General features: G+C 38.3%; 1 protein-coding gene across 2 annotated transcripts in view; it reads left to right on the forward strand.

The window, feature by feature from the left end:
• LOC137653485 (uncharacterized) overlaps positions 1-16458 on the forward strand; it is a 191270-nt gene that overhangs the window by 28156 nt on the left and 146656 nt on the right. The window contains exon 3 of one of the 2 annotated variants that reach the window (XM_068386929.1): positions 9721-9894. The exons of the other annotated variant lie outside the window; for it this stretch is intronic. Within the exon in view, the coding sequence (XP_068243030.1) occupies positions 9721-9894 (174 nt within the window). The remainder of the gene's footprint in view (positions 1-9720; positions 9895-16458) is intronic. 2 annotated transcript variants of the gene reach the window in all.

The following is a 16458-nucleotide window of genomic DNA, read 5'->3' on the forward strand; positions in this document are numbered from 1 at the left end:
GTCTACCAGTCGAAGTGGGAAGTCTTCCGAAGCTGGTGCAAGTCTAAATCAGTATCCTCAACCAGTACCTCTGTAACTCAGATAGCTGACTTCCTTTTATACCTAAGGAAGGAAAGATCCCTTTCAGCTCCCACGATCAAGGGTTACAGAAGCATGTTGGCAGCAGTCTTCCGTCACAGAGGCTTAGATCTTTCCAACAACAAAGATCTACAGGACCTCCTTAAGTCTTTTGAGACCTCGAAGGAGCGTCGGTTGGCCACACCAGGTTGGATTTTAGACGTGGTACTAAGATTCCTTATGTCAGCAAGGTTTGAACCACTTCAATCAGCCTCTTTTAAAGATCTCACTTTGAAAACTCTTTTCCTCGTCTGCTTAGCAACAGCTAAAAGAGTCAGTGAGATACACGCCTTCAGCAGGAACATTGGATTTACATCTGAAACGGCTACATGTTCCTTACAGCTTGGTTTTTTAGCCAAAAACGAACTTCCTTCTCGTCCTTGGCCCAAATCGTTCGACATTCCAAGCCTTGCTAATTTGGTTGGAAGTGAACAAGAAAGAGTACTATGCCCGGTAAGAGCTCTTAAGTACTATTTGAGACGTACTAAGCCATTACGTGGACAATCAGAAGCTTTATGGTGCGCCATTAAGAAACCTTCTTTACCAATGTCGAAGAATGCAGTTTCTTATTATATCAGACTTTTGATTCGAGAAGCTCATTCCCATCTGAATGAGGAGGACCATGCTTTGCTGAAGGTAAGGACACATGAAGTTAGAGCTGTCGCAACTTCAGTGGCCTTCAAACAAAACAGATCTCTGCAGAGTGTAATGGATGCAACCTATTGGAGAAGCAAGTCAGTGTTCGCATCATTTTACCTTAAAGATGTCCAGTCTCTTTACGAGAACTGCTACACCCTGGGACCATTCGTAGAAGCGAGTGCAGTAGTGGGTGAGGGCTCAACCACTACATTCCCCTAATCCCATAACCTTTTTAATCATTCTCTTGAAATGCTTTTTATTGTTGTTTTTGGGTTGTCCGGAAGGCTAAGAAGCCTTTCGCATCCTGGTTGATTTGGCGGGTGGTCAAATTCTTTCTTGAGAAGCGCCTAGATTAGAGGTTTTGATGAGGTCCTTTAGTATGGGTTGCAACCCTTCATACTTCAGCTCCTAGGAGTCGCTCAGCATCCTATGAGGATCGCGAGGCTCAGTAAGGAAGACGTACTTAAAAAAGGCAGAGTAATTGTTCAAGTCGACTTCCTTACCAGGTACTTACTAATTTTATGTTTGTTATTTTGAATAACTGCTAAAATGAAATACGAAATACTTAGCTCTTAATGTTAACATATATGCTGGTCTCTACCCACCCCCCTGGGTGTGAATCAGCTATATGATCACCGGGTAAGTTTAATATTGAAAAATGTTATTTTCATTAGTAAAATAAATTTTTGAATATACTTACCCGGTGATCATAAATTAAAGGACCCACCCTTCCTCCCCAATAGAGACCCAGTGGGCCGAGGAGAAAATTGGTTCTGTGTTGACATGGAGTACTTGAGTACCTGCTCGACAGATGGCGCTGTTGATGTACACCCCCACCTGTATAGCGATCGCTGGCGTATTTCGTCCTTAGGTTTTTCTGTCGGGCAGCAGAGCTGACAGCTATATGATCACCGGGTAAGTATATTCAAAAATTTATTTTACTAATGAAAATAACATTTCTGGAAGAAAATGCCCCGCCGTACATATATCACAGCTGAAGAAAGGAAACTTCCTGGTAACCAATGAAGGACAGACTAAAGCTCGCATTTTGTGCAAATGCCAGTGGGGACTTAAAAATTAAGCCCCTACTGGTATACCACTCAGAAAATCCTCGTGTCTTCAAGGCACAAAATATCACGAAGGAGAGGCTCTCAGTATTTTGGAAGTCTAATGCTAAACCCTGGGCCATGAGGACCATATTTATCGAGTGGATAAACGACTGCTTCGGTCCTCCTGTCAAGAACTATTTAGAAGAGAACGATCTTCCTCTGAAATGTCTCCTGGTGCTGGACAATGCCCCTGCTCACCCTCCTGGCCTCGAGGACATCATTCATCCTGACTTCTCCTTAATTAAGGTTCTCTATCTGCCACCAAACACCACCCCTCTCCTCCAGCCTATGGACCAGCAAGTGATTGCCAACTTTAAGAAGCTTTACACGAAGCATCTGTTCAGAAGATACTTCGAAGTGACTGAAAGCACTCAACTCACCCTCCGTGAATTTTGGAGGGGGCATTTTGACATCGTTCAATGCCTGAAGATGATCGACACAGCTTGGAATGAGATTTCACGGTGCACCTTGAACTCCTCATGGAAGAAACTGTGGCCAGCTGTTGTAGCAGAACGAGACTTTGAAGGTTTCGATCCCTCAACCGAAGACGAGGCCGTTGATAATCTTGCCCCTGAGGGTGATGTTGAGGAAATAATTTCAGTCGGGAGGTCCATGGGGCTTGTTGTCGATGAGGCTGACGTCCATAACCTTATCGAGGAGCACAGGGAGGAGCTTACGACTGAAGACTTAAAAGAGTTAGAGGCAATGCAGTTGACGATCATTCAAGAAGAGCACAGCTCTAGTGGAGGCGAGAACGGGGGGAGACTGAAGAAACAACATCCTCAGAAATAAGGGAAGCCATCGTTTGGTTTGAAAACCTTACGAGTTTCATTGAAAAGAAACACCGAGAAAAACTTCACACAAGTCGTCTTATGCAGTGTTAATGATAAGTGTATGAGTCATTTTAGGAATATGTTGAGGAATCGTCAGATACAGGCTTCTTTGGATAGATATTTCTCTAAAAGAGAAATTTCAGAAAGCAAAGACGATAATAGTGATTCTATCAAAAAAGCTAAAAAAAGAGTAATTTTTTAAGTTCTAAAAAAAAAAAATCATAAAAAAAATTTCAAAAGACAAAAATAATAAAAAAAGCATTTTTAATTTTAAGTGTTTATTAGTAAGAATAAATTTATTATTAAGTGTACATAACATAATTAGCATTGATACGTTTTTATATCTACCGTCTACTCCCCCCTCTGCCTCCACCCACTACCAGCTCAAGTCACGTCACTCCAAAGGTAAATAAGATTTAGTTTTTCCTTTACAGTACTGTACAGTAGGCTATATAATTTTCATTTATAATGTTATTTAATTATATACTGTACAGTACTGAACATTTATATTATATATAAGTATACTGTAGTACAGTGCTTACTATACTACTGTATTGTATTTTGTTACATTCTAGTTTTCGATGTTTTTACCTGGGGTTTTTCACGCATTAACTATTCTATTGCCCGCCATACGACATTTTCACCATAGGATACCAACTCCGGAACGGATTAATGTCGTATGGCGGGGGCCTACTTATTGTGTCTGCTGATCATTATCGGTGAGAGATATTTTGAAGGGAAGATGGATTCACAGTGGTTTCCTGATACTGTAATTGCAGCTGCGTGACAGTTTTCTCTGCAGACATGCTTGTATCCATATTCTTGTTCCTGTTATAATATTTGTTTGGTGTTACAGTGAACCCTCGTTTATCGCGGTAGATAGGTTCCAGACCCGGCCGCGATGGGTGAAAATCCGCGAAGTAGTGACACCATATTTACCTATTTATTTAACATGTATATTCAGACTTTTAAAACCTTCCCTTGTACGTAGTACTGTTAACAAACTACCCTTTAATGTACAGAACACTTAATGCATGTACTAACGTACCCTAAACTAAAACAGGCACAAATATTAAGGGCGACTTTATATCATGCGTTTCCTAAACACGCCAAAAAGCACGATAAAAAATGGCAACCAATGTTTTGTTTACGTTTATCTCTGATTATAATGAAGAAACAAACGCATTTACACATCTGTGTATAGGTTAGTTTCTGCATCGATTATATTGATTATTCAGTACAGTATGTTGATTTGGTTATTACTAATGTTTTACTTAATTTTTCTTAGGACTTCCAAATGAAATGTTTTTCTTTATGACGCCGCCTGAAACGACGGCGTCATAAAGTACGCTCAGTAAACAAACTAAGGAATTTAACGCGCATGATGAAAGTGATAAATAATGATATTACAGTAAAAGCTTTAATAAAATATGTTATTACAAATATTATTTACCGTATCTATATAAAATCATACATACGTAGCAAAGCAGGAAAACAATCTACGAGAGAGAGAGAGAGAGAGAGAGAGAGAGAGAGAGAGAGAGAGAGAGAGAGGAGGAGAGAGAGAGAGAGAGAGAGAGGAGATTGTTTTACATACGTAAATGTAAATTTTAAACAAAAAAAATAGCCCCATTTCATATAAAATAGATTACAAATATTTTACTTTATCATATTACAGTAGACTGTATAATACTGTAAAGTTCAGTACAGTATGTTGTTGTTAAAGTCGTGGCGATGAAATTCTCACAAAACAAAAACACGCCATTTGAGTACAACAGCTGATTCTCTCTCTCTCTCTCTCTCTCTCTCTCTCTCTCTCTCTCTCTCTCTCTCTCTCTCTCTCTCTCTCTCTCTCTCTCTCTCTCTCTCTCTCTCTCTCTCTCTCTCTCTCTTCGTGTTATACAATACTTACATTTAGATGAAGAAACTAAAATTAGTTTTCTTAGTGTCAATTAAATACGAAACGAAATAATTAGACCAGTCTACATCCATTTCAATCATAGCTAAAAATACGGCATCCGATTTCATCAGCAAACCACTATTTTTTGGGAAATATAATTTTATTCTAGAAAATTGCCACTCTTTAAATAGTTAATTGCACATTAAGAAAGCGTGTACTTTTGTTTTTAAATTTCGGGTTTGTTTTAAAAATTGAGTATTGTTGACTTCTTTTTTTTTTTACTTTTGGCTGTGATTAGATCAGCTGTCATCTAGCTGCCGCTCTTGAGTGTGTACGAATACACTAACAAAGTATCATTTATACCATTTCTTAACTTATTCAAACCATCTACAGTATACAGTTGATATTACATAAGCACCAATGTGTTATAACCTATCAAATTTTTTTGTTTATTACATTTAAACCCCCCTCTATCTCTCTCTCTCTCTCTCTCTCTCTCTCTCTCTCTCTCTCTCTCTGTGGGCTACTTTTCACTACCTCCCATTCCTTACCTCTCTCTATATCTCTAACAAATGATATCTTTGTTGCTCCTCAAAGTTTCATTTATATTGAAAATCAATCACGATTCAATTTTCCTTACTTTCTCCAATCTCGCACCATCGGTCACATCGCGGTATTTTCGATATTTCTGGAAAATCCGCGATATATGTATATACATGGGTTATGAAAAAAATCCGCGAAGTGGTGAATCCGCGATGGTCGAACCGCGAAGTAGCGAGGGTTCACTGTATTCCCTTGCCTGTGTGGCCTGGTGATGATGGCGACAGTGTATTCCTAAGGAGGTTGGCAATTCTTAGACCGCAGTGGAGAAGGTGGTGGCATCATACTACCACTTCAGGTGCAGCCTAGGGAGGCTTAGCCTCCTATGCCGGCAGCAGTAAGCCGGCAGGGAAGTGACTACTCACCCTGCTGCTCTGCCACCGGCAGGAAGACTGAATACTCTGAGGTTCTGTCGAAAACCAAAGCCTGGATCTCGCCGGCAAAGGTGGGAGACAGAAAACCCTAGCCTAGTCAAGCCGGAGTGAACTACTCTATGGCAAGACCAGATAGGGTTGCCGCCTGCGGCGGCACTCAGAGAGAAGGAGGGATTACCCTTAAATATCCACAGGAGACAAGTACTGTATCGAGTTATATAATTCTAGGAGATGTACTATCTCCCGTTGAATCAATAAAAGGATACACGAGGGTAAACGGGGATAATGTCTGAAAGTATACTACAGCCCCTAGGCTAGGTAGCCTAGCGCGAGACGAGATCTCGGTTACCTAAATCGCCAAAACTCTAACGTATACGATCGACAAAAGGAAGAGGAAATTATGCATAAAATATATATCTTTACTAGTATAATTGTGCCTAAATAGCTTTCATAATTTATTAATGGTATTACAACCGGGAAAGTCGTTCTGCTAACTAAATAACACATGCAGAATGAATGACAGCGCCCATGGCGCCTCCGGTGACAGGCCTAGCTCCTTAACACAATAAATTACTCTAATTTCACTGTGAAGCAGGAGCTAAAAATCATACACTGTAAAGAATAAATACTCAACTTTCGAGTGGTAAAAGTAGCTGGAAATTGCATAATAAATCCTCTCAAAAGTGGTCAAAAACGTTAGATCAACAGGGAACACCACCGTGCAAAATCGCTACAAAAATAGGAATGAGCGCCATCTAGATACTCAATAGTAGTACGGGAGGAAGGGTAACCTTGATAACGGCTCCCCTTCTATTTTTGCCACTGTTCCCCCTCGAAACGAAAACGCTATTCGGGGTGAAGACTGCTATGTGTCGTATCAAAATATACGCCCCCTGATGTTATGCGATATCCTTAAGAGAAATTTTAAGGATATTCGCACCAGGAGTTAGAATTCTGGAGACCTAAAGGTTAATTCTCTGGGAATATCACTGTAGCCAAATATCCCTTAGAAAGCTACCTATAGGAACCTTCCATCTGGACGACATGGCTTGAGCCCAAAAAACACACTGTAATGTGATATTGTTCAGTACAATAATTATACAATTCAAGATTGATTAAGTGTACATATTTTATATGACGACCACTAACCATTTGCGTACAGAGTTCTTACGCACCGACTTGAAGCATAGCGCAATTCCCGATACATCTTGTGCAGTCCTGTCCAACATCTACAGTAACCCGGTTTCTGTATAATATTTATCTCATCTTTTACTTCAGTGGTTTTGAAAATTTAAAGATAATGTAAAAGTACAGTATTGTTAGTAACGTTATAATCATTGTGTATGTGCATACAGCCACAATAACAACTGAACAAAAAACAGCTGTTTTGTTATGGACAACCAAAGCAGATATCAGCTGTTTTGCTTGTACAGTATTTCAATCATCGTACGATAGTAAACAAGGTATCATAAGACGGACATTTTTAGATTATACCCTTATTCACTATGGAGAAAAGATCCTCAAGAAAATATTCTGCCAAATATAAACTAACAAGCTGTAAATGAAGTCAAGAAAACAAACAATATTTATAGCCGTTAATATGTTTAGAATCGGGGAAAGCTGTGTTCAAAACTGGAGGAAACAATAGCGAAATTTAGTGGGAACCTATGAATGTGCAAATAGCGTAATTATTAAATGGAAATGCCGAATTTAGAGGATAACATTACAAAGTGTCTGAAAACTGAGAATGTAGTTTTATAACATACAGTATTATAAATAATTTCCTAAGCTTTATAATCAAGTGTCACATAGCTAAAAACAATTATCATGCATCGACAACATGACTGAAACGGGTTAACTTGTGATTCAACTCCGTTAATAAAATATGAGAGAAGTCTTTCAAAGAAAACTATTGAAATTTGTATGCTAATTGGAAAATGATTGATCAAGTAATACAGTAATACCTCGACATACGAGAAATTTGAGATAGGAGGAAAGTTTCGAGCAAATTTTTGCCCTGAGATACGAGACAAATTAGAGATACAAGGATACGAGACGGTTCCCTCTGTGGCCGTTAGGTGGCCGAGTGTGTGAGAGGCTGCTCACGAGGACACCATCGCTCGCTCTTTCCCGTCCGATCTCCGTCGCGTAAGTTATCTCCGAGCATCGGCTGTAGTGTTTGCATTTTTTACGTGTTTTTTGCATTAATCAGTACAGAATTAAGTGAATAAGCCATGGGTCCAAAGCAACCGATTGCAAACAAGGGTAGTGAAAAGAAAAAGCGCATGATGACAATCAAGATAAACGATGAAATAATCGAAAAACATGAGAGTGATGTACGAGTGACTGAGCTGGCTCGCCAATATGAGAGGAGTACATCAACAGTATGTACCATCCTCAAGAAGAAGAATGTTATAAAGAGCACCAAGCCTTCCAAAGGACTAACCATCCTTTCCTAGCTGCACAGTGATATTCATGACGAGATGGAGAGGCTTCTTTTAATATGCCGCCTCTTCCGCACACACCACCATTAGCCGTTACTGTCTGTCTCGAAGGTAAGAACTCCATAATAATGTCACATTTTATTGCAGACCATAACCAGTACATAGGTATTTGTTATTTTGTGAGAGGAGGTTGTGAATTAGAACAATTAAAAACATGTTTTTCCACTGTTTTTAGGTGTTTTTTCAGATGATGGGAACGGATTAATTTTTTTTAGTTATTTTATATGGGAAAAATTTATCCGAGATATGAGCGAATTGACATACGAGCTCGGGTCCCGGAACACATTAAACTCGTATCGCAAGGTATTACTGTAATTGTTTCTTTGAGGAATTATGAAATATCCTTCCTTAGCATGCCCTTGATAAGCTGATTTGGAAAGCATAAACATAAACAATGGAAGATTATAAATACAGTAGCTATGTTTTTACTTAAAAATATGATACTAAAAAGCAAATATTACATGCATTATTATTGGATACAGTTAAGTGAAACACCAATTTAATCAAAATACAGTTTATTTCAAATATAGCTGTAATTTTTTACTATAGTAAATTGATATACAATGTACAGCGAGACCTGGGCGGGGAGAGAGGAAAATAGCACGAAGCAAGTCCAGCGCAAAGGAGTGCGGGCTATTTGAATTCATCATGCTGCAAGTTTTTTATGGTGAATATTTGATTTTTTTTTTCTATGTGATAGGTATTGCGGTTCTCTGTTCTGCATATAAGTGAAATTGTGAAGTATAAACTCGCATAAAGCACAGGCTTACTCTATACCGTACTGGGATGGCTAATAGTATTTGTATTTTTCATCTCCATATTGCTGTACTATTCCTTGGTTGCTGAACATAAAATAGAGGGCAGGACAGGTTTCCATCTCACTACAGGTGAAATAAAATTTTTATTTCATAATCATGGGTGACACCTTTTTTTCTTTCATTATAAGTTGGGCCATTTTGGGATGGCAATGCATATCCATATTTAACACAGGGTTGTACAGGCATCTTTAAAACAACCCACTTGAATTTAGTAATTAGATTTTTATGTCATGGGAGACTTTAATTTTATATATTTCATCTTTATTTTATTCATTTATGTAAAATCTTCAAGACACACAAGAATCGGTCTGTGTTGATTTTAAAAAGTCATTTGATTAAATGGTTTGGTACGACTTTCCCTTGCAATAGAGAAAAATAGTTAAGTGAGATTGATTAAAAAGAAAAAGTGGTAATAATTACTTTTCATACTTACGTGTCAAGCTCTGTAGACTTCTATAGCCTTTTAAATTAATTGTAACTATTATTCTTTCATTATATATTGATATAAGTAAGTGTATACTAGCGCTGTAATTACTTTATATCTTCATCTTTTTCCTAATTTATATTTTTCTGGCCCATCTAGTTACTGCTGTAGTTTAGTGGTGATTTCTGACTTAGAATTTTCATGAAGCCAGAGATAGCTAACAAATATAGTAATGTAAATATTTTTAAAGTCTCACATTTGTTCATATATGTTTTGATATTTTGCCATTTTTGCGGTAATGTTTGCTGTATGAATTGGAAAATTTCAAGTCCTCAGTTTTGTTATACATGCAGCATATTTATTAGATACTTGTTTTTATCTGAAAATCTATCCTTTCCTCAGGCTTACCAGAAAAACGAGTACCTTCGAATGTACGCAGTAAGGCTCAAAATCGCACTAATAGAATGAGTGAAGCTAGTGATTCTGGAGTTACTGATCTGGATATCTCATGTGGAAACACATTAAGTGAAGCAAGAACGACTGAAAAGGGTGCTGATATATCAAACATCCATCCTGGTTAGTTGATAGATTAGTCTGTATTTGGCTATAAACCAGGTAGTCAAGTATTTTTAGCAAATCCAGTTGACATGTATTGAATGGTATGGAAGGTTATGTTTGTTAGTATCCAGATGTTTTATACTTTTGAATAACTTCTTTCTGCTGACTCTGACTGAGGAAAAAATTGTATTTAAATTAGATTTGCCAGTACAGTATAGTATTGTACCTTCAAATTTTTGTTATATAGAATGCACAGCCTTAGCTATCAAGAGTTAATATTTTTATAGAAAGCTATCAAGAGTCAATATATACAGTATAGTATACAGCATATAATAATTAGATTTGCTCAAAGTACAAGCATTTGTTCTTTATTTTTTTAGAGGGTTAATTAATTTTCTCTTGGTTAGTGTAAGGGTCATTTGTTCAAAAGTTGTAAACAATCTGTAGCTTGTACTTTCATTTTGACAATTTTCATGATGACAGGTGGTTTCAAACTAATTCCATGTGCGATTTCAGATAAGTTTAGTTCAAGTAACTAACTTCAATTACAGGTCAGTGACCAGGCTCAGACTCTAAGGAGTAGGTCAAAATTACTACCTAGTGGTAAAAATAAGTGAGATTATAAACTTTTAGCATTATAACCCAAGGTACCTAGAGTAGACTATCTCTCAAGGGTTATTCCTAGCTTACGAGTAAATACTGATGACCATTCAGACCTGAAATAACCTTAGTAAACTAAAAAAAAAGATTGACATAAGGGGTGCTTGATCTGTTTAAACTCAAAGGTAAACCTTTGCCTGTCAGTTAGTAGTGCATTTAAAATTCAAATAATTTAGGTGAAATCAAGAATTTATTTGAGGCATATCTTGGTAGATTCCAATTTTATATTTTCTTCATGACTGATATTTGGTAATTGGATATGGCATTCTTAAAAGTAATAGTAAATAAGATTTTATTACAGTAATTGAAATTAGAATGGTATTCCGGTTAAACAGACTATGAAATAGAAATAATATTTAAAACCAAAAGTGAGATTAATCTTTGACTTTTAAAGATAAAGTGTTGTTAATACTCTTCTGGTCTTGCATGCTCATGCTGGGTTTCCTGCAAGTAGAAATTAATACAGTATGGCTGATTTGGAGATTCTGGGTATCAATTTTAAGGAGTTTTTCATATTGAAAGTTCATTAGAGAATGGCCTGCCCAAAATTCATCTTCTGTCCATCCATACATAGGACCTAAATTTCTAAGAATTAAGAAATATTGTTATAAGAAGTTAAGGAAAATTGAAATTATTTTGTCGTACACTATTTGAAAAAACATTAATATGCAAGTAAATATGTAAAGAAAAATTAATGTGGCAATTTATAGATGAAAAAATAGTGAGCGTAAAGATATTTTTCTGTCTAAATTCCAATATTTTGAAGTGATGTGTTTTCTTTTATAATTTGGGGACTATCGTTATCATCAATATTTTGATGCAACCGTTATGGTTTAGCATTAGATTAATTCCTTTCTCCCTATTATGTCATGTGTTTTAATTATTCTAAATTAATTAGTTTTTTGCATACTGTATGTGCTATTTTTGAAATTCTTAAGGTCCTTTGGTTATTTTTTTTTCTGCTACAGCACTATCTTGTACTTATGACAAATTTCATTCCTTTCCTTTTCATTTCATGATCAAATAAGCTAAAGAATTTTCAATCTATTACCTGCATCTTCATTTTTTCTTGTGGGAATGATTGCATTTGTTTTTGGTTTTTAGCATCTTTCTTTCCTTAATCATGATTATATTGTCAACTTACATAAATAAGTTATCATCATTATTAAAACTTATAGTGTACAGTACATCTTTTCCCTCTATGGAATTATACAAAGTGAGTTCTTTCCACTTATCCAATCCTTGTGTAACTTCTGTCTGAATTTCCAGCTGATCCAGGTCTTAATTTGTATCCTCTCTCTGTGGTTTTCTTGGTGTTTCAATTGCTTATTAGCATTCTACATCCTTATGTATGACTATTTGAGCAACTGATTCCCTCTCTTATTTTTCCTAGACCATTACATTCATTGAGGTCTATATGTTTTCTAGAGTTTAGGCACTGGATATATAATAAGCTTTATTTTCAATAGTATCTTGATATTCCTAATGCAATTGCCGTAATTAGTATTTTATTTTTATACCTTATTAAAATCTTAGCCATTTTATTTTTCCGGGGCTGGACTGTATTTGCACTGCAGAATAGTTCATACCTTATATTTGCATCATAAATTATTGCTCTATTAACCCTTTTACCCCCAAGCTATTTGGAACTTTCCAACCCTTAACCCCCAGGCGTTTTCTTTTTCAAGCACATTTTGAAATATATTTTTTTTTAAATTGTTCTAACAGCCTTAATTTTCATCATAGAGAGGTTAGGTTGGTCTCATTCTTTTGGAAAATTCCTGAAGTCTCTCATAGGGTTATCAAAAATATGCAAAGAAATGTAAGTAGCAGTTTTTTGCAAGGACGTACGGGTACGTCCGTGGGGGGTAAAGGGATGAGTTTTGTGAAACGTACCAGTACGTCCATTGGGGGTAAAAGGGTTAAGTATTGAATGTTTTAATTATTAGAAGTCCAAGAATATGTGTTTGATTTAGAATATCTTTATTTCAATCGTAATTTGCCCGTGTTTCAATGAGGTAACAATTATCATCGTCATCAGCAGTTACTAGTGCTCTGCAGAAGAAAGGACTCAGACATGTCCTTCCACTCACGTCTGTTTATGATCTTTCAATGCCAGTTTATACCCACAAAGTTTCTTGGTTTGTTAATCCATTGTCTTCTCTTTCGTCTCCTACCTCTTTTGCAATCTCTAGGGACCCATTCTGTTATTCTTAATGTCCATCTACTATGTGTCATTCTTGTTATGTGTCCTGCCCATGTCCATTTCTTTTTCTTACATGTTAGAATATTCTCTACTTTGGTTTACTCTTGTATCCATGTTGTTCATTTTCTGTCTCATAAGTATTAATCCTATCGTTATTCTTTCCATAGCTTTTTGAGTTGTAGTAGCTTATATTCAAAGGCTTTAGTGAGGCTCCAAGTTTCTGTTGCATAAGTTAATACTGATAGGATCATCTGATTAAATATTTTTTTTTTTTTTTTTTTTTTTTTAAGTAGCATTTTACTTTCTGGGCTCAGGCCATGTCGTGCTGATGGAAGGGTTCCTATAGAAATAGAAGAGGCTGATGACTTTTCACAAACGCAACCCATTTTTTCCAGGAAGACAAATATTGTCGTTTTGTGGTGTTGGACTTGTATTCTTCTATGAAGTCAACTCTGTCCTTCGCAACTCCGGATTTTCTTTGAGCCAGGAGTGCGAGAAAATTATTAGCTAAAGCGTTTTCGTTATCCAAGAGGAAGCGAAGGAAGTCTTCTGTTGAACATCCTGGGACCTCACTAGAAATAGTAGAGGAACCTGGAGGGGTTTGAGTTCCAAAACAAGAGGGTACCAATTGCTCTTGGGCCACTTGGAAGCCACTAGTGCAGCCGTTCCCCTGAAAGTCCACAGTTTGTTCAGTACTTTCAGTAGGAGGTTGAATGGAGGAAGTAGGTAGTTGTGAGACCACTGGTTCCAATCCAGACACTTCGCATCCATTCCTGTGGCTTCCAGATCTAAGTTTGGTGCTTCATACTGGGGAAGTTTCTTGTTAAAGCTCATCACAAAGAGATCGATTTGCAGCTCTGGGACTTGCTCTAGAATGAAACAGAATGATTTTGCATCCCGAGACCATTCTGTTTTCTGAGGCTTGGATCTCGACAGGGCGTTCGCTGTCACATTTCGAACCCCTTTGAGATGACCCGCTGAAGGATGCCATTTCCTCCTTTTTGTTAAAGAGAGAATGGCTCGGATTACATTGTTGAGCTGAGGAGACCTAGAGCCCTTTCTGTTGACACAGTGTACTATTGTATTGTTGTCGATGACCAATTTGATGTGTGATTACGTCTTTGGGCATAGTCTCTTCAGAGTTAGAAACACTGCCATAGCTTCCAGAACATTAATGTGAAACTTCTGAAATGTGATCGACCACTGACCCTGCACTTTCTTGGAAGAGGAGTGTCCCCCCAACCTTGTTCCGAGGCATCCGTGTGAATAGTCATAGAAGGAAGAGGGTACTGTAGAGGGAAGTAGTTCATTAGGCTCTTGGCAGTGGACCACGGCTTGATCTACTTCCACAGTAAGACAGGTTTTGTGGCGAAGATCTCTCCGAGCATTGGATTCCTTTCTTCTCCAGACTCTGTTGTGTTGGCATCTTAGAGTCTTGCTTTCAGGATTGGGTCTGTCACGGCAGCGAACTTTAACGATCCCAAGACCTTTTCCTGTTGCCGTCTGATGAATACTTTTGAACAAAGTAGGCACTTGACCGAATTAGTAATTTCCTTTCTCTTGCCTTGTGGTAAAGAGAGGATGTGTGATTGTAGATTCCAGTGAAGTCCTAGCCACTGGAATTTCCGACCTGGAAATAGCCTGAACTTCTCGAGGTTGATTTGGAAGCCCAGAGATTGTAGGAAGTTCATGACCTCTTGGGCTGTTTGAAGACATTCCGACTTCGTTGCAGCCCTGACTAACCAGTTGTCCAGGTATACCATTACCAGAAGGCCTCTGTTCCGAAGTTGTTGGACAATGGCCTTGACTAGCTTCGTGAAAATCCTTGGAACTATACTGAGCCTGAAGGGCATAGCTTTGTATATGTAGGCCTTTCTTGCCAGTTTGAAACCAAGGTAGAGGGAGAAGCTCCGACCCATCGGAAAATGCCAATAGGCGTCTATAAAATCTATGGAGACGGTGTAGGCCCCCTTGAGTAGTAGGGTCCGTATTTGCGAGATAGTCAGCATCTGGAACTTGTCGTTCAGAATGAATTTCTTTAGAAGGGACAAGTCCAGAATAGTTCAAAGAGTGTTCAAATCTTTCTTGGGCACGCAGAATAGCCGCCCTTGAAAGTTCATGGATTTTGTGCAGCAGATGACTCCCTTGTGGAGAAGGTCCTAAGCATAATCCTTCAAAAAATGGGTTGTGGGTTGAAAGAACCTCTTGAACTGGGTTGGCTTCTGTCTCCATTTCCAGCCTAGCCCTTTTGAGACTATGCTGTGAGCCCAGGGATCAAACTTCCATTGATTCCTGAACAAGGGAAGTCTTTCTCCTACCAGAAGCTCCTCATTGCTGTTATGAAGGACCTGCATCTTTAGTTGTGTTGCCTCTATTTCCTTGGCCTCTAGTTTGACCGCTTCTTCCAGACCTTCCCCTGTTACTGGTAGCTCTCTTGTGCACCGGGTTGAAGGCTGGAGACTGAAACATGCTCCTGGGCAACTGTGCACACATCTAAGGGATGGTGGCAACTGAGGTTGTCATGACAGAAAAGGATTTTCCTTCCTTAAAGTGACTTCTGGGCTTCTTGCCCTTGGGTTGAAGCCCTTCATTAGGGGTAAATTTCTGTTTAGAGGACATACCCTTCTTGTCAATAAGGCTCTTATTCTGAACGGCTTTGTCCATGACTGCTTAAGCCAATTTTTCAGGGAAGAGATCCTTCCTCTAGATATTGTAGTCGATCAGTTTTCTAGGTTCATGTCTGATCATAGCAGCAGCTGGGACGTGTTCTCTTCATGCTTTTCTGGCTAGGAAGAAAGCATGGAGATCCCTATGAAACATGATGAGGCGAGTTCACCAAGACAGGGAAGAGATCAGATTTTGAATATTTCCAATAAGCATCTCTAGATAAGATTGGAAGGATAAAGAGGCAGAAAGTTTTTCTTTAGCTTCCAATCCTCCCTTTAATAGGGATTCAGGAATGCTTGACAGTTTCTCATTAAACTATTTACCTCCAATGTCTTTATCTAGTTTTCCAATAGTGAAGGTATGTTGGACATCCTCCCAGTTCTAATCATAAGGAAAGGCTGGAGAGAGAGGTTTACATTCCTCTAGCACTGGGAATGGCTTGTTCTCCACTACTGCTTTCATCATGGCCTCTTTAACCTTTTAGAGGCAAAAGGGAAGACAGTATACTTGGGGGCCACAAAGGTGGTCTGTTTCCTGCCAAAGGCAGAAAGTTGGGTATTGGTGAATTCAGCTGTCTTTAATTTCCTAGCCAAAAGGGATTGAGCCTTGCTATGGTCCAGAATGATTTTTCTTAGGGATCGTATAATCTCTAATGGATGCTTCCGAGTTAAGCCTTACGTAGCTGTAAGGATAACTATCGATCGATGGAAAGAATTCCAAGTCCGAAACTGGCTTTGAACCCAAACCATCCCCTATAAGGAGGAACCCTTTGGTTAAGGCCATATGCTCAGCATAGTGCCAAGGGTTCTCAACTGTGCATTCTGGGGGAGCCTTAGAAAGAGGTGCCTTTTGTAAAGCTTTTATCTTTGCTGTTAGGTCCGTTGAGAATGTTCATATTCGGCGGTAAGGTTCTCCTTGAAAGCTTTCATGGATGCCATTAATTCCAAGTTACCGAGAAGCGAAGGTTTGTCTAAAGTCGTAACCGGGATGTAGGTGGAAACTGGGGCTTGAGCTGTAGTGATGGGAGAAAGTAAAGAAGCACTGGGAGC

This window comes from Palaemon carinicauda, chromosome 14, assembly GCF_036898095.1.
Source record: "Palaemon carinicauda isolate YSFRI2023 chromosome 14, ASM3689809v2, whole genome shotgun sequence".
Classification (NCBI taxonomy): domain Eukaryota; kingdom Metazoa; phylum Arthropoda; class Malacostraca; order Decapoda; family Palaemonidae; genus Palaemon; species Palaemon carinicauda.